The 25,025-nt window shown below is 40.6% G+C and overlaps 1 protein-coding gene across 3 annotated transcripts in view; it reads left to right on the forward strand.

Moving 5' to 3' along the window:
• The window catches only part of SYT16 (synaptotagmin 16), a 258,100-nt gene that overhangs the window by 208,261 nt on the left and 24,814 nt on the right, over positions 1-25,025 (forward strand). For all 3 annotated transcript variants that reach the window (XM_046007086.1, XM_046007085.1, XM_046007084.1), the window contains 2 exons: positions 14,602-14,814; positions 20,098-20,354. In XM_046007086.1, coding sequence (XP_045863042.1) covers positions 14,602-14,814; positions 20,098-20,354 — 470 coding nt within the window. The remainder of the gene's footprint in view (positions 1-14,601; positions 14,815-20,097; positions 20,355-25,025) is intronic.

Here is a 25,025-nt window from a genome sequence, read left to right on the forward strand (position 1 = left end):
TCATATCTCTATAATGTTCAGTCTTTCTTTTTAGTTTCTTGAATGTATGGAATATAGTGATATTTACTGTTTTAATGTCCTTGCCTAAAAATTCTATTATCTGTGTGATTTCTTAGACCATTTCAATTGATTGGCTTTTTTTCTTCATTATGGGTGATACTTTTCTGCTTCTCTGCATGCTTAGAAATGTTGGATTGGATGGCATACATTGTAAGTTTTACCTTTTTGCATGCTGGATGTATAATGCTTCTTGAGCTTGGAACCTGGGTAAGTTACTTGGAAACTGATCCTTTTAGGTCTTGGTTTTAAACTTTGTTAGGTAAGGCTGAAGTAATGTTTTATCTCTGGCTCCTTCCTACCAGGCAAAAATCTCCTGAGTAGTTTAACAAAGGCCCCACTGAGGGGGTTTTCTATGCTTGCTAGTTGAACCAGGCAGTGTTCCTGGTTCTGTCTGAATTCCAGGTACTGTTACCTCCAATCATTTTCACTAATTCTTTCTATGGCTTCAGTATTTTTCCTCACATGCCCTTATCAGTATTTTTCTGAAGACTTCAAATATAGCAGATCTCTGAGTTCTCTTTGTAGCTTTCCTCTTCAGTACTGTTTTGGTGAGTTCTCACAGCTTTGGTCCCTAACTCCATCCCTCAAAGCAGAGAGAACATCAGCTTTGCCTCAAAACTTTCTCCAGGCAGTCAGTTTGGGTAAGCATAGAACTTAGTTGCTTATTTTTCATCTCTCAGGACTCCCTGGTTTTAGTTGCTTAATGTTCAATATTTTCAGAACCATTGTTGATGTCCAGGTTTTTAGTTGTTTCACGTGTGAGGCTAAATTTAGTGCTTGTTATTTCACCTCGGTTAGAGGCAGATATCCCCTTGATGAATCCTTAATAATTGAAAGGTTGACCTTGGTTTCTCTCAGAGTTTTTTTTTTTAACATGGAAAGTTCAATCTCTTGGCATTTCATTTCTTGGCTTTCCAACACATGGCCTTCATTTATTTTTCTTGTCTTATAGTGCTTTTGAGACCTCCAGTACAGAATTGCAGGGAAGTGATAACATCGAGTGTTCTCGTCTTTTATTGTCTCAAAGGAATGTTAAAGTTTACTATTGAGTGTGATGCATGATAGATTTTCTTTTTCAGGTGGAGAAAATTTCCTTCTATTCCAAGTTACTGAGAATAATTGTCATGAATGGGTGTTGAAACCTATTTAGATTTTCCACATCTGTCGAGATGATTATAGGTTTTTCATCTTTAATCTATTAATGTGGTTAAGTATATTTAAGAGATCTTCATGATACTTAACCTTCTTTGCATGTCTGTTATAAATTCTTATTCTCAATGTATTTGCTTTTTTTTTTTTTTAATTTTTATTTCTTTGACAGAGAGAAATCACAACTAGGCAGAGAGGCAGGCAGAGAGAGAGGAGGAAGCAGGCTCCCTGCCAAGCGGAGAGCCCGATGCGGGGCTCGATCCCAGGACCCTGGGACCATGACCTGAGCTGAAGGCAGAGGCTTTAACCCACTGAGCCACCCAGGCGCCCCTGTATTTGCTTTTGATATAAATTTTGTTTGCTGCTTAGTTTACAATATTTGCAGCTAGCACTGTATGAAATTGGACTACTACATAAATTCCCTGACTTGAGTTTATAGCTATCCTTAAAAAGTTATATATATACACATATATATGTATATATATAAAGTCTTCCCTTCTAGAATGGTTTATATAAAGGAGCAGTTACCTATTCACTGAAAGTTGGAAAATTTACACAAAACCATTTGGATATGATATGTCACTTTTTGAATTTTTTTCTACCTGTTACTTCTTCAGCGGTTACCAGCTTATATTTGTTCTTTTTAAAATTGTTTAAACTGGGGCGCCTGGGTGGCTCAGTGGGTTAAAGCTTCTGCCTTCAGCTCAGGTCATGATCTCAGGGTCCTGGGATCGAGTCCCGCATCCGGCTCTCTGCTCAGCAGGGAGCCTGCTTCCTCCTCTCTCTCTCTGCCTGCCTCTCTGCCTGCTTGTGATCTCTGTCTGTCAAATAAATAAATAAAATCTTTAAAAAAAAATAAAATTGTTTAAACTTATTTGTGTTCTCTTGTGATTTTCAAGTGTCCATTATATCTATAAACGTATTCCTTGTCTTAATCTTTAAGATTTTGGCTTATCTTTAAGAGACTGTCTTCATCTTCCCTAGTTCTAATGTTTTCTTTGTAGTAACATTTTTATTAATATCTACTTTTTAGTTTTTTATTTCTTCCATGTACTTTGCTTCGGTTTAAACTGTTGATCAATAACGTCTTGAATTGACCATTTATCATATTAATTTTTCAGTCTTTTTCTTTATTTCTAATATATACCCTAAATGAATCCATAAATTTCTTTTAAGTACCACTTTAAATATATCCCACAAATGTATGATATGTGATGTGTTCATTATTTTTCAGTTATAAATATTTTATCATTCCAATTAAAGTTTCTTCTTTGACCCATCAATTATTTAAAAATGTGGATTCTGGTTTCCAAAAGGCATTTTTATAATTTCTAAAAAGTCTTTTATTTCTAACTGTATTGAGATTAGAATGTGTGTGGTATAATTATATTTTTGAGGCTTCCTCTGTGGCCCAATACATGTCTAATTCTTGTAAATCTTTCACATATTTAAATCACTGTGTGTTCTTAGATTGTTTTTTTATCTCACCTCAAGATAGTTTAATACCTTTTGTTTATTATAGTCTGTGTGTTTGCAGGTTAGCTCATCTTTAGAAGGGCTATGTTTGTGCTTGGTGAAGGGTGTAATCCTGTGTTCATCGGCTTATGGAAGTATTCCTATAGTGCAATTTTGCACTTGCTTCTGCTGGGTTCTCCTTGATTTCATAAGTGTTTACCCATTTCCCTTATTAATTTCTTACTTTCAGATGTCTGTGTTGGGCTGGTACTATATCTCTGTGAGAGGTAGACTTGATGTTTTTACATCTCATAGAATAATTTTTTCTCATTCACAGCCCCAATGGGTAGTAACCTTCCTTGCTACTTCTCTAGGTCCAAACTTTTAGCTGAAATTTATTAGTCCCCTTTTCATAGAAAGGGCAGCCTCTATTAAAGAGTAGTAGTTTTATGCTAGGGTCTTAGATCCAGACTTGCATGAATCCAAGCCTGTTAATATCCTAGATATCAGCCAAACAAGTTGTTTATGTCTCTGGGATAGTACCAGGTATCTTTCTAATTTTATCAGCATTTCTGTGAGTTTGTAGCAGGAAGGGTTTTATATGGCTTCAGACTTCCAAAAGCTGGTCTAATTTTTAAAGATGAATGATCCGAAATTCACCCAAGATCACCCAGTTGGGAAGTGTCAGAGCTGGGATAAAAACCCGTGTATGACTTGCTTCTCTTTGGTATTCTTCCCGCTTGGCATTTGCCTTTGTATGGTATTTGTGATAGTTACTCTTAGGCATCATTCGATTGTGCCACAGCTGCCAAAATAGTGGCTCAAATACTATTCTGGGTGTATCTGGGAGGATTTTTCTGGAGGAGATTAACATTTGAATTGGTAGACTGAGTAAAGTAAACTGCCCTCCCTAATGGGGTGGGCCTCACCCAATCCATTGAAGACCTGAATAGCACAGAAAAGCTCAGTAAAAGAGAACTTTGCCTGACTGCTTGAACAAAAGCATTGTTCTTTATCTGATCTTGAACTAGAATGTACACCATTGGCTCTCCTTGTTCGCAGGCCTTCAATTGGCCTGGAACTACACCACTGGGTCTCCTGGGTCTCCAGATTGCCAATTATAGATCTTGGAACTTCTCGACCTCCATAATTATATGAGCCAATACCTTATAATAAATAAATATAAATCATATATCTCCCCTATTGGTTCTGTTTCTCTGAATAACCTGGCTAATACACTCTTGTACTAATTTTAAATTTGTTTATTTATTCCTTATTGAAGGATTTGATTTATTGGTTTTTTACTTCTAATGTTTTTAGATTTTACTTATTTATTTGACAGAGAGAGAGAGATCACAAGTAGGCAGAGAGGCAGGCAGGGAGAAAGGGGGAAGCAGGCTCCCTGATGAACAGAGAGCCCTATGTGGGGCTTGATCCTAGGACCCTGAGACCGTGACCTGAGCCGAAGGGAGACTCTTAACCGACTGAGCCATCCAGGCGCCATGGCTGTGTTTTCTCCTAACAATATGTTAGGCACTAAGGGGATAGAGAAGAGAAGAATGAATTAAGACCACAAATTCCTTGAACACGTTAGAGGAACCACAGCTACATAAACCCATTTAGAAAATGTAAGTAAGACAGATAACAAAAGGTAAGCTCTGCATGTAAGTTAAGACTATGGATGGAACAAGCGACATTTTTATACCCAGGGCAACATTTCCAATTCAGTGGTGCTTAGCTTGTTCAGGTGGTTCAATGCTGAAAATTGACGTGATTTTTGTGGTACCCCATGTAATTTTCATGTATTTATTTTCTTCATGAAGCAGGACTCATTTTGTCAGTGGAAAATATGACTAGATGATGTAAGCCATGTTACAGTCATAGCCATGAGTATTGCATATCCAAGTCAAATCAACTAAGGAAAGAAACGTGATTAGCTACCTCATTTCTTTGTTACTTTTTTTTTTTCATCTGCTCATGCATGTCAGCTTATGTGATAACAGGCACCCAAGGGGGCAGAAAATTTATGGGAAAAGTCAAACATTTGGAAAATTTTCCATTAACTTTTCTACAAATGGAGAGAAGTTATTCGTTATCTGATATCAGTGGCATCACTGAGGGCTGCTATTCTAATATATGTGTACCACCCCTGAATATATGATGTATGAATTGTGTGACTTTTATTGGAATCTGCCTTTTATTTTTCTTCTAAAAAAGCTCTTACTTAGCCAAGTGAACATTTTCAGCCTATTTCTTTCCAGTTATCATAATATATTTGGATATATTTACTGTAGATTTGGTACTGAGGAGAGTTTGAGAAATTATCTCTGTGGGGCGCCTGAGTGGCTCAGTGGGTTAAAGCCTCCGCCTTCAGCTCAGGTCATGATCCCAGGGTCATGGGCTAGAGGCCTGCATCAGGCTCTCGGCTCAGTGGGGAGCCTGCTTCCTCCTCTCTCTGTCTCTGCCTGCCTCTTTGCCTACTTGTCTGTCAAATAAATAAATAAAATCTTTTAAAAAAATTTTAAAAAAAGAAATTATCTCTGTAGCTTGACTGGGCTGTATTGCAAGATATAACAATAACTTTGGGAACTGCCTCGAGAATGATTTGCAGCCTGGGATGGAAAGATGAGTGAATGCACTTAATAGCTAGAATTTCAAAAACTCACAACACCTGCACATCTCAAGATCTGTTTATTATCTCCCTCAGCCTTGGCTACCCATCCCAAGCCCTTCATTTTAGTATCCATGGCAATGGAATTTGTTTTTTGTCTTCCTAATCAGAACATTTGTAAATCAAAATGTCGATTCACATTTGCTTGTAAAGATTCACTGGAGTAATAGAAAAGTGTTGGGGGTTGGGGAAAAGAAAGCAAGAGCAAACAGTCTGGTTTTATGTTTTCTCTGCATGTGCAGAAATTTAATTATCAGGTCACCACAGTTCTCAGCAGAGTAAATTGTAGTCTTGGCCATTAATTTGTATGTAAATGCCACTATAGCAGGAAAAAAAAAAACACAACACTTGGGTCCTATCAAGGAATCCCCTTGTTGGAGGCATGCATATTAGAGAGCAGAGCCAAAAAGAATCAGGAGGTTAACAGTTTAGCACTTGCTCTTCCACAGGTGAACCCTGTTGCAGTGATGAACCTGAAAGTGATTGTCAAAGCCAAGTGTTCAGGAAACATTTGTAGTTGAGAGAGTCAGATAATGAGAAATGAGGGCCTGGTGAGTACAGATACAGCTCTGTTCAGAATACTGCCTATTATGGTGCTGCCTTTGTGTGATCTCCATAGCCTGAGCCAATCACCCCACCCCTGATGCTTTCAGGATGCTTCCTCTCTTACCTGGGATGAGCTTGGCCTGGTGGGGAAGAGAAGTGAGTTACTTTCTGTTTTAGCACACAGTTCCATTATTAGTGGATTCCTTTGATCTTATGATTCCTTTGTTCTGTTGGGTTTGTTTCAGTTTTACTTTTAGTCTTAGCTCTCAGGTTGATCTGTCTAGAGTTTTAATGGAATACTTGGGGTCTCTAACTTGGCCAGATTCAGACTCCTGACTCCTGAAATAGGCTGCAGCCAAAATGTCTGCTCAGATTTTTTAGCCCTCTAGCTGTTACTTTTGAGAGTTCCTTGGATTCTCCCCCCCCCCCCCCCCCCCACCCCGTGCATTCATATTCCACATTTCAACCAAGTGTTTGCCAAGTTCATATGCAGATTTTGGAGTTCTTTTTTCTGTGGTTTCCTCCTTTCTGGAGTTTCCACCTATATTTCCAGCTGTCTTGAATTCTGTCCTCTGACACCGTAAGTCAATAAGCCTTCTGTGTCTGCCAGAGTCCCAGATCCCCTATGCTTCATAGACTTGGTGGAACTCTTAGCAGAAAAGCAATGTAATCATGGAAGTTTCCTTCTTTCAAAAGTTGGATCCTCTCCAGATTGTCCCTGCTCTTGCTTACTGGTTGACTTAATTTTTTTTACATGAGTTTATAATTGTTTTTCATAGGTGAGTTCAAATCACTTATTCTGCTGTTAATGGAACTGGAATCTTCAATGTTGTAATTTTTCCCTACTCTAGTGATCCGTAACTCGTTTTAATAAAAGATTTTCTTTTTGACTCTCATATATAAGTGTTGCAAGTGCCATCATTTTGTGCATATAGGAAATGGAGTTGTCAAAATACCTTGCACAAGGTACAGGGTAGCAAGAGCCGGTGTGCACGGGAGGACCTGGTGCTAGTCTTTCCTCTGCCACTAATTAGCTATTTGGCTATAGGCGAGTCCCTTAAGTAACCTCAGACACAGTGTCTGTTCAGTAGAATGAGGGAATGGGGTTATATCGCTGTTTTTCAAACTTTTTTTTTTAAGATTTTATTTATTTATTTGACAGACAAAGATCCACGAGTAGGCAGAGAGGCAGGCAGAGAGAGAGGAGGAAGCAGGCTCCCTGCCAAGCAGCGAGCCCGATGCGGGGCTCAATCCCAGGACTCTGGGACCACAACCTGAGCTGAAGGCAGAAGCTTTAACCCACTGAGCCACCCAGGCGCCCCTGTTTTTCAAACTTTTAAAAGTGTCAGGACTCCTACTCTTTTCCCAACAAAATCTTATAAAAATGTAAATAATATGAGAGCAAAACAGCCCTGCCTCTACAGGCTGCATGGCCCAACCTGCCCAATGCAACCACCCATATGTCCAAAGGCCTTGAAGCTCCTTTTAGAACTCTAGACTTCCACAAAACATAGTCTGAAAAATACCCCTAAGGCTGGATAATAAATAAAAATCTTTTCCTCTCCTGCCTGAATCCAATAATGGCTGGATCGTGCTTCTAGAAACGATCTGAAATGGGCAGTTGTCTCATCTGACCTCCCCTCTCCTTTTTCACTTTAACCAACTTACTGTTGTTATTTCCATCTTTAGCCAGCCACCCCTGGGCAGACGTTTGCTGTGGGTATTTGAGAAATCTAGTATATAAGGGATTTCCTGCAACGGTAGCTAAAAGTAGCACCCAGGTACCGCACCACTGAGCACAACCCACCCCGACCTGTCTCCTCTTCCCATGCATAAGATGTGAGCAGCACTTCCTTCCACCTAATTGCTCCTATGTGGGTGGGAACAAATTAATAAGCTCAGAGCTTCACTGATCATTTATAAATTCTAACTCCATCTGTGAAATAGCAGCAGACAGGTTTAAGAAATCCTCCCCTTGTATCACCAGTTGGTTTTGTTGCCTTAAAAGAAAAAAGAAAATGAGCAGGTGTTGGGCACTGCCTACAGCCAGACAGCATTGCCAACTCTGACAGAGCACCCCACTTCCAGGCTTGGGAAAAAGGATAGTGAGGTAAAGAAGGTAACACAATTCACATTATTGGCTTACCTCCTCCTCGCCCAGCCCTGTTTCTTCCACCTTTCCCCTACAACAACCCTATGATGAGTTTTCAAGTAGACCCTGCAAGAACAGGCACATTCTTTCCTTTGCATCTAAGTGCAAGGTTTCATAAAAGGGCTTCCAATAAGGGCACTGCCATGATAGGAGACAATAATGATATTAATAATAATAATAGCAATATTTATGAGCATATCATACCAGGCATGGGCTAAGTGGTTTATTTCATTTATTTATTTGTTTATTTATTTATTTATTTTTAAAGATTTTATTTATTTGCTTGACAGACAGAGATCTCAAGTAGGCAGAGAGGCAGGCAGAGAGAGAGAAGGAAGCAGGCTCCTTGCTGAGCAGAGAGCCCGATGCGGGACTCGATCCCAGGACCCTGGGATCATGACCTGAGCCAAAGGCAGAGGATTTAACCCACTAAGCCACCCAGGCGCCCCTCATTTGTTTTTTTTAAAGATTTTATTTATTTATTTATTTGAGAGGGAGCACAAGCAGGGAGAGTGGCAGAGGGAGAGGGAGAAGCAAGCTCAGTCCCAGGCCCTTGGGATCATGACCTAAGCTGAAGGTAGACGCTTAACCAACTGAGCCACCCAGGTGCATTTTATTTCATTTATTTGTTTCAACAACATTAAGAAGTAAGGAATCTCAAAATAAGGACACCAGAGTTCAGAGAGAGTAAGGAACTTGTTTGGGTCTCAAACGAGCAAACAGAAGATCTCAAATTCAGAGCTAGGCTGCTGGGCTCCAGATTCCACACTCTTAACCACTCTAGTCTTGACGTATGTACTTGACAGGCTGTTTCTGTGGCTCTGAGGCCCCACCTTCTTTACTTAAATGTGAGACATAAAGATAGCATTGCTCTGCCCCTTCCTACTTAAACTAGGGGAAAAAAAAGTCATTACAAATTAGAGGAAGGAACACTGTAGCAGGGATTCAGTTCTGATGGGTCTCCAGTCAGCACTCTCTACCTTTCCTAGATATGCTCTTCCTGCCAGTTCAAGAAGCCCGGGGTACCCCCTCTATAGTCTGCGAACAAAGGGATGAAGCTGGGTGGCCAAGCATCAGAAAGTTTGCAGAAGAGTCTGCCTTCTCTCTGGTGCTGGGTATTTAGGTTCTATCGATGATCCCTCTGTGTCTGAGTGAAATGAACAGTCTCAACTTTAAGAGGTATCCACATCCACGGTAATTGTGCAATCTTTTCCCCTATTATTTTAGCAAGCTAATTGGATGAAGGGGTGAAGACTTGAATACAAATTCCCACTATGTTATTTCCCAGGTACTTAGCTTGAAAGGGGTTTAAACTTGGTATTTATATGATATTTCAGAAAGTACTCTTATCTCTGAAAGAAGTGTCACAACTGAGATGAGACTTTGTGATTTTCAAAAATTTAAGTTGAATGAAATCCAGATCAGCTATTTAGTTGTTGACATAGACTTATTACAAGGTAAGTAGCAGGGATCTTTTTTTTTTAAAGATTTTATTTATTTATTTGACAGAGAGAAAGAGATCACAAGTAGGCAGAGAGGCAGGCAGAGAGAGAGAAAGGGAAGCAGGCTCCCTGCTGAGCAGAAAGCCCGACTCGGGGCTCAATCCCAGAACCCTGGGACCATGACCCAAGCCGAAGGCAGAGGCTTTAACCCACTGAGTCACCCAGGCACCCCACGGGAATCTTTTAGAAGGATGCTTATAGTGATCCCTGGGTGCCTTAGTCAGTTAAGTGTCTGCCTTTGGCTCAGGTCATGATCCTGGGTCCTGGGATCGAATCCCACGTTAGGATCCTTGCTCAGCAGGGAACCTGCTTCTCCCTCTCCCTCTGCCTGCTGCTCCCCCGGCTTGTGCTCTCTCTTTCTCTGTATTAAATAAAGAAAATAAAGTCTAAAAAAATGCTTATAAAAATTCTTTCCAGCTCAAAGTATGTGATTTTGTGTTCTTCGTGATAAAACAGAGTTGTGTAGATTTTTTTTTAAGACAATACAAATTTATTATCTTATACTTCTATAGATCAGTAGTCCAGGTTGATTCAGCTAGGTTCTCTACTCTGGATCTTACAAGGCCAAAATGAAAGTGTTAATAGGCTGGCTCTTAAGAGAAAGTTGTAGGAAGAATCCACTTCCAGGCTCATTCAGGTGACCAGAAGCGTCTGTTCCTTGCAGTTGTGGGACCAAGGTCTCTGTTTCCTTGCTGACAGAAAGCTAGGGACATTGTTGCCTCCTAGAAGTCTCTCTTTGGCCCTTGTAGGTAATCTCCTGCATCTCAGAGTCAGCAACAGTGTATGGTATCTTTCTCACACATAAAATCTTCCTTTTTTTTTTTATTTGTTTATTTACAGCATAACAGTGTTCATTGTTTTGGCATCACACCCAGTGCTCCATGCAGTACGTGCCCTCCCTATTACCCACCACCTGGTTCCTCAACCTCCCACCCACCCGCCCCTTCAAAACCCTCTGGTTGTTTTTCAGAGTCCATAGTCTCTCATGGTTCATCTCCCCTTCCAGTTTCCCTCAACTCCCTCTCCTCTCCATCTCCCCATATCCTCCATGTTCTTTGTTATGCTCCACAAATAAGTGAGACCATATGATACTTGACTCTCTCTGCTTGACTTATTTCGCTCAGCATAATTTCTTCCAGTCCCGTCCATGTTGCTACAAAAGTTGGGTATTCATCCTTTCTGATGGATGCATAATACTCCATTGTGTATATGGACCACATCTTCATTATCCATTCATCCGTTGAAGGACATCTTGGTTCTTTCCACAGTTTGGCGACCGTAGCCATTGCTGCAATAAACATTGGGGTACAGATTGCAGAGTTATGTAGATTTTGACCAGGATTTAAGAATGATTTTTTTCCCTTGAGGCAGCAGATGGTAGAGGGAGCATTATGTTCATTTACATTGACTTTGGAGCAATACAGCTTGGGTTTGAATCTTGGTTCCACTACTACTAACTGTTATGACTATGGCAAATTACTAACCTCACTTTGTCTCAGTTTTCCCATCCACAAAATGGGTTTAGGTTATTGTAAAGAGTAAATAAGTTAAAATAGGTGAAGTTCTAGAATAGTGCCTGCACATGGTACGTGCTGTATATGGAATTGCTTTTATCATTGTAATAGTGCCATTAGTGACTTATGTTGCCGTTGAGTGGTTTTTAGGGAGGATGGCAGGTTTCATTTTTAAATGGAGAATTCCCTGAAGTCCTTGGGGAGTGAGGCTTAGAATAGCACGTGCAGTTTTTATTTATAATCCCATGAAGGGCAATAGGCCAGTTATACCGCAGCCTGCTGTAGATATTCACTCACTCCCACATGGGCTGACTGCTGGTCTCTTCTCACAAAGGATACAACCTCCTGGTAGATTTCAGGGTGGAAGTGGCAGAGCACCCTCCCCTCACTCTGAAAAGTAAACTAGATATGGCTCTAGTGCCCTCACCCGATAGTGTTTGATGATGTGCACGTGGCTAAAAACACAGGTTCAATGTTCAAGTCCCATTTTGTTACTTTTCTAACATTGTTGCTGAGGGCAATCTACTTAACTTTCTGTGCCTCTGTTTTCCATCTCTGTGATGGGACTAATAATGATCCTTACTGCATGGTGTTGCTGTGAGGATGAAATGAGATAATATATGCAAAGTCCCAAGAAGGTATCTGGAATGTAGTGTATGCTTAGTGAAAGGAAATATTTCCTCTGTGGATGATCAGTGACTCACTGGGGGAAAACCAACCAACAAACAAAAACAAAAAACAAAACAAACAAAAAAAACACCCCACCTCTCAGGGATCCTATAATGGTAAATTAATGAATTCTAAAAAATTAGTGAACTCCAACTATTGATTTTATAGATTTTATAGATTAGGAAATATCCAGTCACTCAATTTGAGATTGATAACTATGACTACTTACATTTTAAAATCTGACCTAGTAATATAAATGGAATGGAATCTTAGAACTCCAATGAATGCTTCATCTCCCATAGTTATATCCCCCTAATTCCTTCCCAGGTGCTCAGCTGGCCCTGTGCTCTAATGGTGAAGGGAGTTTAATTTTGCTCCATTGACCCATGGATCTCTCCCTTATGTGATGGTCTATCTTACAACAGGTGCTTTGCACAGCATATCGAGACATGGGAAGACAGCCTCTTGTGATGGTTTTCTGTTGGGGTGGTTTTTTAGGATTAGTGGGATATCTCATATCTTCTGACAATTGGCATTTCAGGTCTTACTGGTGCTGGTCACAGCCAACACAACACTGTGAGCTGACAGTGATGTACTCTTGCACTCTTAGATCAGCTGTTCCATAAAAGAAAAAAACAGATCCAGTATTGATGTTTGTTGGGTAGGAAGTTTGGAGTCAGAAAACTTAGATAGGTAGAGAAGACCTGGGAAATGATCTAGACATTAGAAATGATCCGGATGGGTTAAGAGATTTGACCTCAGGGGCTGAGCTAGTTGATGTGAGCATTCAGAATTCAGAAGTGTTCTTTCTAGTGCCTCTCTCCGGCTCTTCAGAATAATAATTAGAAACGTGGCCCCTCGACACAGCTACCTTGATTCAAAACTCAGTTCTATCCCTTATTGGGAGTATGATCTTCAACCAGTTGTAGACTTTTCTTTCTCTTGATTTTCTCACTTGGAAAATGAGAACAGTAATGGATGTTTAATGTGGGTTAAATGAGATAATATGTGTAAGGCACTTAGGACAGTTTCTCACACATAAAAAAGCAAAAAGTATTTATTATTATTACTAATCTTCTAAACAAACTCAGGAATATCAACTCTTAAATAAGACAGAAAATAGATATTTTGACCAGGCTGTTATTTAAAGTATTTTCTCTCACTTTAAAATGTATTTATAATTTCTTCTTAGCTCCTGGCTCAGTAGTAATCTTCAGGACCCATCTATGAATTAATAACCATATTCTTCCCGAGAATTACATATGACTTTTGGATGGGAGGAGCAAATTAAAAAATAATAATAATAATTTCCCACTGGAGCTCCAGGGTAGCTCAGTCAGTTAAGTGTCTGACTCTTGACTCTGGTTCAGATCTCAGGGTTGTGATATTGAGCTCTGTGTCTGGCTCCATGCTGGGTGTTGAGCCTGCTTAAGATTCTCACTCTCTCCCTCTCTCCTACCCCTCCCAACTCTCTCTCGCTCGCTCACTCTAAAAAAAAAAAATCCCCATTATTTATCATTTCCAGTTTATTTTCAGCAAATATTTACAGAGTAGCCTGCCATGTGCCTGACATGGAGATAGGGCCTGGAGGGAAGTGAAGGTGGGTGGTCCACTGTGTCTCTTTCTCTCCTGTTATGTACAGATTGGGTGGAATGGTTGGAAATTAAATAGGTAAATCTGTCACAAAGCTGGAGGGAACATTGATAGGGCAGGGTTGAGAGCTATTTTACTGCTCATGGAAGAAGCTCTGAACCTGATTTAAGGGGTCAGTGAAAGGCTCTCTACAAGTGATGTCTATACTGAGTCCTCATGATAAACTGGATTCTTTTAGTCTAGACAGGCGTTGGGGCAAAGGGAAAACATTCCAGGCACAGGGAACCCTGGGTGAGTATATGTTAGTGGAGAGGGTGGGGGGCGCTCAGGTATGGGAGAAAACACTGGATCTTCACCAATTTCTTCAAGATTTAACAAGCATTTGTTAAGCACTTACTATGCAATGGACATTGTTTTACATAATGGAGAGACATCAGATAACAAAACTGGTGATGTCTTTATTCTCATGGAAGTCATGGGGGAGAAGAGAGGAATAGAAATGTTTTGAAGAAAATTGCTTAAAGTAGGACAATGAAGAAGAGTTTAGGACGAAGTGACCACGGAGCTGACACTTCAGTGGTGAGAGGAGCCAGCCAGGAAAGCACCAGGGGCTGGAGGGTTCTAGGCAAGGAACAACAAAGGCAAAGAACTCAAAGAGAAGAACCATCTTGGCTTGTTGGAGAAAGTGAAAGTGCCAGTGAGCTGATATGAGGAAAGTAGTACAAATAATTCAAAGGGTGTTTGGTGCTGATAAAGGCATTAGAACATTATAATATAAACTAGTTCTGTTTTGTTTAAATTACATATACTACTGTGGGTGTCTCTTCAAAACTAGGACACTTTTGGAAGTTCTCAGTTGCAAGTATGCCTTCTCTGGGATGGGTCTTGGCTCTTTGTGTTTTAATAACAGAGATGAGACTAAGAGCATATTTTCTGTCGTCATTGTCAAATGTCCTGTTCCCAGTTACAAGCACATGTCAGCAACACAACAAATCAGTAGGGCCGCCCTTCTCAACTAAAGGTCTTATTATGTCAGGGGTATCCTAATGGTTCCTCCTGAGTTCCAGCTATGTATTTCTACTTGCCCACATAAGCTTTCTTTTCCTGTTTTATTCCTTTGGACTCAAATTTGTGTTTCAAAAAATGCTTTAAAATCTTTCTGTCTGGGTTGGGCCTGCTTTATCCAGACTAATCATTCATGTTCTTCTATGTTCTTCTATTTCTCCGGGTTATCAGTCTCTCTATTTTTGTGAGCCCCACATGAGACTCATGGGTCTTGTTTGCTCCCAGTTAACAGCTTTGGCGATGATGAAGAGCCATGCACATCTTCTGACAGTGATGAAGAGGTGATCAAACAATTTGAGATTTCTGTGTCCCGGTCCCAGAGTTTCCATTCAGAAGCATCTGAGAAAAGAAAGCAGGTGGGATTGGAGCAGAAATCAAAATTCAGTCACTTGCTCTCTACCCATGAGGAGGAAAACACAGAAGTATCTGCCTGTGAAGGTATTCTTTGCATTAAACCCTCTCTTTATCTAGAGCAGGGATGGACAATGGTAAGAACACCTTTGAGTCAATCATTATACTTGTATCTGAGAGCCCAGAGAAGAAAAGAAAATGGGACAAGAACTAGAGGCTGGAACAGGGTAAAGGGTTTTTTTTTTCAAACCTCACAGAGGGGGTGTCATACAGGGAACTGGGAGAAGGAATGGATAAGAAGTACCAAAATCTTGACCTCTGATTTGTGGGACTCCCCTCCTTCCTTACAGCTTATCATTTTGTATATTTTGAACACTAATGGCTAGAATTAGCATGGTATTTATTAAGCTTTATAAAATCTTAATCTCCTCTGATAAATAGAAACATTTCACCTACCTGTTTGCTGACATTGAGATTCTGCGCCTTTTCTCTCACTTGGAATCAGAGTCTATGTTCTATCTACCTGTATAACCTCAGACAATTTTTGAAATCTTTCTTTTAATAGTTCATATTATTAAAGTCACAGGCATGTTTAACTTTCAAATAAAAACATGTAGTACAGTAATATTGAATAACCCTTTTCAAACAGCACATACCCTGAACCTCTGCCCTCATTCCCTGTAGTTCCTGCCCACCCCCACCCCTACCCCCTTCCTCTGCCCCACAGGAGAATTGCTTGCTGAGCAAGAGCAAGGTCTTCTGCCATTTCCAAGCATCTTCAGACTGAATACCTTCCCCGTGGTACAGTACTCTGAGGTAGAGTAAACCTAGCCTGTGGCTCATTATGGTAGGTAGGTCTTGTTAAGAGTCCTCCCTCCACACCACTCACACAAAATAACCTGGGAAAAGAACAGTAAAATATTTCTTAGTGCTTTTCCCAGTGAAGGTCAGGCATCTCTCTGACTCTTTTATGCCTGGAACCCTAGTAAGCACAGGATATTGAGACGGGGAAGCGTCTGTGAATCGTATTAGGTAGAAAGCTAGAAGAAATGTCACACCGCCCGCTTTAGTGACCTGGTCTAAATGACCTGAGCTCTCTAATCTTTTTCTTCTTTCCCTTGGATACATGGTCAGTCAAACCAAGAGGGGCATAGTTGTAGGTCTTCCATTTTTTGCAACACTTAGCAATACATAGAGAAAAAGGAGAGTCCGAGACTGAGAGAAGATAACAGAGAAGAAATGTCAGGCTTGATGAGGTGAAGGTGAATGAGGCAGTCCAAAAACGAATAAAATAAAAATTTAAAGAAGGAGGATATCCAGAGAGAACCTTATTTACTTGTCAGCAGAAACATAACAGTTTGCTCTCTGTCGTGTAATTGTACTTACTGATACGGGCCAACATAGCATATTTTATTGCTGTTCCTATTAACCCAAGGTCAATGACCACCATAGTGTATCAGTAGCTACTGACCTCTGCCATTCACTCACCACTCTCCTGTTTTTTCTTTCTCTGGTGTTTCATGATAGTGTTCCTCCCTCTCCACTGCAAGGGCAAATGATAGCTAATGAAAGTTAATGGCAGTTCATTCCCCAGGAGAAGCTCTGTGCATTCTAAAGCTAATGGCCCCATTTCCCCAAAGCCCAAATGTCTAGTTTCTGATTTATACAAATGGCCCATGTTCTGAGAGTTCTGACAACAATTCTAACCCTCACCCCTTCTGGAATTAGCCACAACTTTATTCATAACTGGCGATTCTGAAAAACTTGACAGAGAGTGACAGGAAAGATCACATTTCTTTCTCTGTTGGAGGGAGGAAAAAGCACACTGCACTGGATAAATTACCTATAGATTTTGAAGAAAATCAGCAGAATTTTCATAGGAGAGGATAACTGTGTGCTAAAGTTTAGGTTATCAAATGCCATGAAAATGTTAATGTCATTTTTATTGCATGATATTTTTTGTTCTGTGTCATTTCTTTTTGTTCGTCTTTAGGTTTATGAATTTGTTTTCAGCAGTAAAGAATAAGGAAGAGATTAAGCATGCACCCCAGAGAGGAATTGTGAGGGTTTTTTTTTTCCGGTCTTCCATCTACTTAGTCTTTTTTCCCACTCTACCTTAAATATGATTTTCTAAGATAAAATTTAATTGTAGATAATTCTTCCACTTTCAAAATGCTTTCAAAATGTTGGAACAGTGAAAGTAAAGGTCCAAATCCCAGTAAAATCTGAACCATGAGTGAGTTGTTGGTAGGTTTTCTCATGTTTCATCAAGTGGGATCCTTCATTCTAGATGGAGTGGGGTTATTAGAACCAAGCAAACGCTATCTTCATATCCCTGGCCGGTTCTCTAGTCGCATTTGTCTGATGTAGCATAGCTGTGCATTAACTATCTCTGCATCCCCAGGAATGCCAAAGAGGGTTTCTGTTAAGTGATCCAGATCAGAGGCTGCATATCAGGCCTATAGGTCTGAAAAGTGGGCTGGGGCAGAGTAGTCCACTTATCAGGGCATTTATCTGTTTGTTTGTTTAATTGGTTTTGAACAGAGCCTTATTTTTGCTTATGAAATCTGTAGTTCTTAGGATGCTTCACAAAAACTAGACATTGCCATCCTGATGTCATTGAAAACAGTTCAACTGTCCCCAGAATCTGTGCTCAGTTTTGTTTGGAATGGGGTATCAGTTAGGATTTTATATATATCAAGGTGACATTGAGGTGCCTGCAGGCTCAGTTGGTAGAGCATGCAGCTCTTGATCTTGGGGTCATAAGTTGAGCCCCAAGTAAACTTCTTTGTGTCCAGGGATGCCTCAAGTCTCCTCTTAAGGCTTTCAGTGGACTAATTATGTAGGATAATCTCCTTTACTTGAAGTCAAATGCTTAAGGGCCTTAGTCACATCTACAAAATACCTCACAGTGTTTCCTCAATTAGTGTTTGATTGATTAATTGAGGCTTATAGCTTGGCCAAGCTGACACATAAAACTGACCATTGTAGATGGTGGGCACAAGTATTTGCATGTGGGTGGTGGTGGGAGAAGTGTTTGGGAGTGTAAAATAAAGTAACTGGATAATAGCATTATACTATGTCAAAGTGGGATATGGACTAAAAAGTGCAAAAATCTTTCTGTTAAAATAAATATGGTTTGTTTGACATAACTATGGCCTATAATTTCTAAGAAGCTAGGATACATTACTCTGACAACAGGCAATTACTTTTCTGTATGTGTTTAAGGTGACACGATCTTCTTTAACTTATAGGACAGGAAGATTGCCTTAGGTAATGGTGAATCCCCTTTCTTTTCCTCTGCCTCGTGACTTGTACCCCAGCTTTGCTTTTCTAATTCATTCCTTGCTTGTCTGTCAAGGAAAATGGTTTGTTACATTAATATAGTTCTTATGTTTTTCAGTTATGAATAGCTTTTCAAGGCTTAATGTAGCTTTTGAAAATTCCCTTATTACTGATCTAGGTATTATCACTGTAGGAGTTAAAGTCATGAGACAATTTTATGGGGGTAATTTCTTGGCAAAGTTAGATTTTGTGCTGAAATCCTGCTGGGTGCTGCACACGTTGATGGATGGCCCACTGTTTAATAGGACATTTTAGTGTTCATGGGTATGAGGAATGGATGTGCTAATTAGAGCCTTAGAAGAAAATTCTGCTTTATGTTTTAGGGTTTTGCATATGGAATATCCCTTGTTCTATCATTTTCTGTGGCCTTTTTAAAGTATGTTTGCCAAATAACTGAATGTGTGAATGTAAAAATGTCATGGTATCCTATGAAAATGTTTCCAAGGGGCCTGCACTGAATTATTAAGAATTACAAGGCAGTAAGGGAACTTCTCAGTGGTTTGCCATGGTTTTGGAAAAATCCCAAATTAGGAGTCTGAAGTTGTGCTCTGAGTACCAATCTGCCTAAATATGTTTTTGTATAGTCTGCATAGGGTGATAATGTATTTTTTAGGATTGCTGTTTACTGCAGGTAGGTCACAAACTGCTGGTAAACCACTGTTGCCACTACTCCGTATAGATGCACACCTGGCTGCTTCAGAAATTTGTTAACCTGCCTAGCCTTGAAAGTTATGGGAAAGCTTCACGAAACCCACTGGTGGATAAAGACTAGGAAGCATAGATATGTGGCCAAGGAGCTTATGTTTTGGCTGAGGCTTATTTAAGACCAATAGTAGAAACACTTGCTACCATACAGTATAAATAAGAGCTGAATTCATGATCTATACTTTGTCCTCCCACTCACTCGTCCTGTCTGTATCTCTAATTTTTCTTATCCTGGAGATGAAAGAGAGAATACGTCTTTGGCTACCTTCTGGATGTGGGAGGAAAGTCAGTGTGAAAGCTATTGCTTGGGAAGACCCTGCCCATTTTCCTTTACTGTCTGAGGGTAACTTATACTTTAAAGGAGAGGAAGGAGATGCATAGGTAAGGGAGGGCTGATAGGGAAGGTAGAATTACACTCAAGTCAGAGAAAAATACTGAGTCCAAGAAGTGAGGATAGATTCAGGAGATGTTGGGCTTTGCCTGGACAAGAAGGGGAGGGCAGGAGTGGGGGTTTGAGGACCACAGTGGACAGAAATACACAACTAGTGTTTTCATGACCCCATGAGACCACAGGTGATAATAACGTGGAGGTAGTAGAAAATGTGGATTCCTGGGTTGGATGAGGCCAGTTTGGGCCAGACAAGCAAGCAAGGCTAATATTTATGGAAAACCTAGTGACTGCTAGGAGGCTTTTATTTCATGTGTTTACAATGATTCTCTAATGGCTTTTATCCTCACTTTATCAATAAGGAAACAAAGGTTTGGACAGTTCAAATACTGTGTAAATTCTTAATGCAGAGCTAGGATTTAAATCCAGATCATCTGAATCCAAGTCCAGTGTTCCTTCCATGGATCAAGTAGAGAAGTTCTTACTTGAAAGAACCATTGAAGCCTTTCAAAGAGAGGGTAAGATGGTGAAAGTGGAATAGAGGAAGAAAAATAGTCGAGTCAGGACACAATATGATCTCTGTAGGTTGTTGTTCTTGCTTTCTAGATCTATCCCCAAGGTCTTGTGGCCATTAGTTCCAACAAAGTGCTAATGTGTTTATTTTATCCTTTTAACATTAGAACACATGCTTCATCCTCATATCACTAGAAAGCATTAAACCTTCTTATACCACATGTAATGAACTAATGGTCTTTTTGGTTATATAGACTTAGTTTATCCACCATGTGGATGCAATTATGTTTCTGCAGGTGTTATTTAATGGGTTTTGCTTTTGAGGTCTTGATTTATTTTGTTGCTACTACTCAATTTCTCCAGGTAAAAAGGTGGAAAGTAATAGTACATTTGAATTAGTTTCCTTATTGCAAATTTAGATTTGGATGGACCCAGCCAGCTGAATTATTCTGAGAATCTGTCCTACGGTGAAGATGATCCCGTTTCTGCCCATTCCCAGTCCCCATGTGAGGTGGGGAACACTGGGCACCATGGTGCATCTCCCCAAGAGACCAAAGTGCCTCACAGCCTCAGACGCCAGTCTACAGAAGGCAGCTTGGAGTTGGAGACAGCCTTTAATAACCGGGGGTTTGAAGACTCCTATGCTACAGACAGCTCCTCCATGTGGAGCCCAGAGGCAAGTTACTGGTTTTCTGTTCTTTCCTTTGCTTGGGCGTTGTGTGCTCTCTGGTGAGTTCTTGCTTCCTCTTGCTCCCCATGCCTCAAGAAAAAAATTTCTCTGAAAAGGCTACATCACCTTGAAAAACAAAGGCCTAAAGAGCCTTTATTCAAAATAAATTTTTTTTTGGATGACCACGTCACAGCCCCCATGTGTACCAATAAAAGGGGGTATACAATAAAAGAATCACAAATACATTTCTATCAGAATGGGGGGAAAAGAGTGGTGGTGGAATGGACCCAGCAACAATTACAATTCTTGTTTATATTCTTTCTTGTTTATATAAAAGAGTTTTTAGTTCTCAGGGAAGATTGGTTTAGTTCCTTCATGGTTTCAGTTAAGTGGAGTCTATTTTTATTTGCCCCAAATCTACAGTTACTTGAATAAAAGAATTATTTGAAAATTAAAATACAATGGCCCTCCCAGTGAAACAATGCAAGATATTATGATGAAGATCTTGCCATAAATTTGTTGGATTTGAATTGATTCCAAGATCTGGGAGATGGCATTAGTTTGTGATGACCCTCTGGCCATTGACATTGGTTTCTGGAGTAAATCTCTGATAAAAGATGCCCCCGGTCACCTGGGTGGCTCAGTCATTAGGCATGGCCTTCAGCTCCTGTCATGGCCCCAGGGTCCTGGGATCAGCCCCTCATTAGGCTCCCTCCTCTGACAGGAGGAGACTGTTTCTCTGTCTCCCACTCTCTCTGCTTGTGTTCCCTCTCTCACCATGTCTCTCTGTCAAATAACTATATAAAATCTTAAAAAAAAAAAGATGTTCTTTCTAAATTTATTTCTTCTTTGAAACTTATTCCAGAATATGCCTAATAGCGCAGAGGTATGATTGGAGGTGATTATTAGAGACACTATCATTTATTGAGCAATTACAATGTGCCAGGCACTGTGATAAAAGATTTGCAAACACTGTGTTATCTAACAGGCATTTTTGGTTATTCTTCATTAGCTAGATCTCTTTATTGTGACTCTGTGACATTAGGAGATGCCAAATAATAATGTCTAGTGCCTACTTTGAAATTAATTTTGATGAAATATGTAATAAATGAATATAAAATATTAATATAATTTGTGGGGCAATAGGAAAGAGACGAGTGAACGGAGAAGAGTGAAAGGATTTTGTTAGCATCAGGCTGCCTGGGAAAATAAACAGGTAGAATTTCTTATTAGGACCTAGGCTGTCATATATTCCAAATGCTCCTCAAGGAGAAGAAAAAATAATCACAGAAAATCATGTTCCAAAACCTTACTGCTAATGCATTGGGATGCGTAGAGAGAGCAGAAGGAGGTGTACACCTGTGGGCGGGTGTGTGTGCCATGTGTTGGTGTTACCACTGAGGACAAGAAACAGTAACTTGGATACGTGGTGGTTTGTGGCTTGTCGAGAGCAGCCCTGCATATAGAGACACCCAAAGCTATTAACCTTATAAGTTGTTGGGTTTTTTTTTATTTAATTCTGCTTCCCAGTTGGTTTACTGCTAAGAAGTCCTATCGAATCCCACACAACAACACAACACAACATTTTAAAATATTCTTTTTGGCTCTCTCACCACAAAAACAAAACAAAAGCTGTTTACCTGCCTCTTGATACTCTGTCCCCTTGATAACTGTTCCCTTAGGCTTGGGATTGCTTTCTTCAGGTAACCTCCCATCTGCCTGACTCATGGAGCTTTCATAGAAGACTTCGTGTTGAGAGCACTAAATGTTCCCAGACTCCAAAAATACCCAGACATCTCTGTGTGCTCCATTCAACCTCCTATCTATTTTGAAACCAAAACTGTAATTTGGTGCTCCTACGGTAGAACCTTAGATGCAGCTTGGAGGCGCTTCCTGTAACTGCCTGCCTGGCAGGCTTAGCTTGCCTTTTAAGAATTGATTGATTTGCCTCTTGGCTGTATTAAGAACCCTGTCTTCCCCTGTGCATCTGGCATGGGAACATATCGCAGGTCTGTTTAGGTGGGGCCATACAGATGACATCAACACTATCTCACTGAAACACAAAGGCTTTCAACCTGATAGAAAAATCTTTAAACCTACTAGGGTTTTGACTGTGTGACACAAGTGTTCCCATCTTAAAGAACAATCGGGATATTGAAACTAAAAGAATCATTTATTTTGTCTCAAAAGGAAACCAGCCAGGCAGTGTGCCTATTGGTTAGGCTGATGGATTTTTGAACACTGCTCAAAAGGCCATCGACTTTTTCCTGCAGACCCAAGGCTTGGCAGGGTAGACATTGGGAGGGCGGCTGGTGATTTTGATCACGCAGGAGGCAGGTGTCCCACATTTCATCTCTGCTTTCTACTGATTAACCGGTTGGCCTTGAGAAGTTAATTAAAATCTGCCAAATGGGGATAAAAATGAAAAGATTTTTTTACCTTGCAGGAAGGTCAGATGGATTAGTGGTATTAACAGTACCTGCATAAGGAGAGCCTGGTGATAGGTAACGTGTGTTGAAATAATTAATTGCTGTGAAAATACCAGCCTTCCCAAGTCTGTGTTTCAGATCAACCCAGGAAGGGGCCACAGAGCCCAGCTTCCCTGTGCTGCAGTTTGGATCAGCCCTGTCCAGAACCTGGCTATGTCCTACAGCTCTGTCTTCTGCAGGGTTCTGAGGAGAGTCGTTTCAGAGACCTCCAAAGGACTTCCCTTAGACCTGCAGATGGAGTGAGCCTTTGTCTGAACAGAGAGCCTGACTGACAAGTGGAGAGAGACTCACTGAACTTAATATTTTTACCTTGCCTTGAAGCTGCTGACAAAACTGGGAACTCTTAACTATCCTTAAGAGCAGGGACTTAAAAGGACGTGAAATTCGTAGTATGTATTTCCATCTTTCATCTTACTCCCGCCTCACCCCACATGTTTACTACAAACATAAATAGCTGTGGGAAGAGCCTTGGGGAGAAGAAGGGAGACATCGTGGTTCAGCATAAGGTTTGGGATTTTGAGCATTAATGCTGGTAAATCCTGCATTGTCCTGGTGGGAGTGAGTTTCTAAATCTTAAGGTTCCTCCCCCGTAAAATGAAGATATTAAAATTCCTACCTCATTAGGTTAATGTGAATATTTTAAAAGATAATAATTCTTAGCTGGATTTCCCCAAAAGCAGAGCCTACTGTGTCAGGATGTATAATCCCTGGGAAGAAGAGTGAGGGACGGGGGAGAGTGAGACAGGGAAGGAGGGAGAGCCACATGGGAATGTGAATCAAGTCGGCCACCACAAAGTGCGACTCACGGCTTGATCTTGTGGGCCCATGCCATAAGAAGCTGATTAACTGATCTCGGGACACCTGTCCAAGGGGAGACACGGTTACTGCATGAGGCAGGAACCTTACACACACGCTGGAATTTACATACATGAATGCCAGCCAGGATTCTGTGACTTTCCAAGCCTTAACATCAACAGAGAGGCCTGTGGTGAGAGTTGAGAGCGGGCAGTTGAGACCTCCGTGGGCTGTTATCAGGCCAAAACTACTTAGAACCCGACAGGCCATGCGTAGAGGGAGACGTAATAAAAGGTGAAGCCAAGAAGGTCTAAAGTGAATAACAGTGGGCTTTTGCGGTCTATAAAGGGTTTAGTACGGTACCTGGCATAAGAGAGGGCTTCGTGGATGTTGGCCATCATTACTTCTGATCCAGCAAGCAATATAGAGATGATCAAGAGGAGGCTAAAAGAGAGGGGAGTTTTAACAGAAGACTGTGACTTGATTTCTGAGCTAGCCTAACTCCTTGGAGATTTGCTTCTAATATTATATCTACACTAGTCAGTTGTATTCAGAAGTCTCTATAGCAACCACTTTTATCACTTGAAACTAAGTACCTCTGAATAGAAACACTCTCTCATGAATGCATGCTGAGGAAAGAATATAAGGAGCTTCCCCTATTTTGCAAGAAGCCTAAATTTTCTCGGTAGACTAATGTGAATTTTAAAAAGAGAAGGCATTTATTCCATGTCTCCCGTGTGTCAAGTCCTTTCATTTTCACAACAACCCTATGAGTAGTTTTCATCCCCGTTTTACTGTTGAAGAAAACCGAGAGAGGAAAGGATTAGATAATTCATTCAATGCCATGGGGGAGGAAGTGGTAGACGTGGGGTCCCCGAGGATGTCTCACTCCAGAGAACCATGCCCTTTCACCTCAGCTCTGCAGGGAAAGTCTTGTTGATGAATGCGTGTTTTTGAGGCACTCTATTATATATTTTAAAGTTAGTCTTTAGGGACGCCTGGGTGGCTCTGTTGGTTAAGCTGCTGCCTTCGGCTTGGGTCATGATCCCAGGGTCCTGGGATTGAGTCCCACATCAGGCTCTTTGCCCGGCGGGGAGCCTGCTTCTCTTGCCGCCTCCACCTGCCACTCTGCCTGCTTGTGTGCGCTCTCCTTCTCTCTGACAAATATATAAATTAATTAAATCTTTTTTTTTTAAAGCAGACAGCCTCCTTTAAAAACAATAAAGTAGTCTTTACATTAGCAAAGTCTGGTGTTCAGTTACATAAATGAGAATGGATTCCGATTTACAACGTGAATCAGGTCAAAGTTTTGTTATGAGGAAGTATAGTACCTTCATAGAAAAAAATTGAATTATGTTGACATTCTTTATAGTTTGTTGGAGAGTACTCCACT

The sequence above is a fragment of the Meles meles genome, chromosome 6 (assembly GCF_922984935.1).
Source record: "Meles meles chromosome 6, mMelMel3.1 paternal haplotype, whole genome shotgun sequence".
Taxonomy (NCBI): Eukaryota; Metazoa; Chordata; class Mammalia; order Carnivora; family Mustelidae; genus Meles; species Meles meles.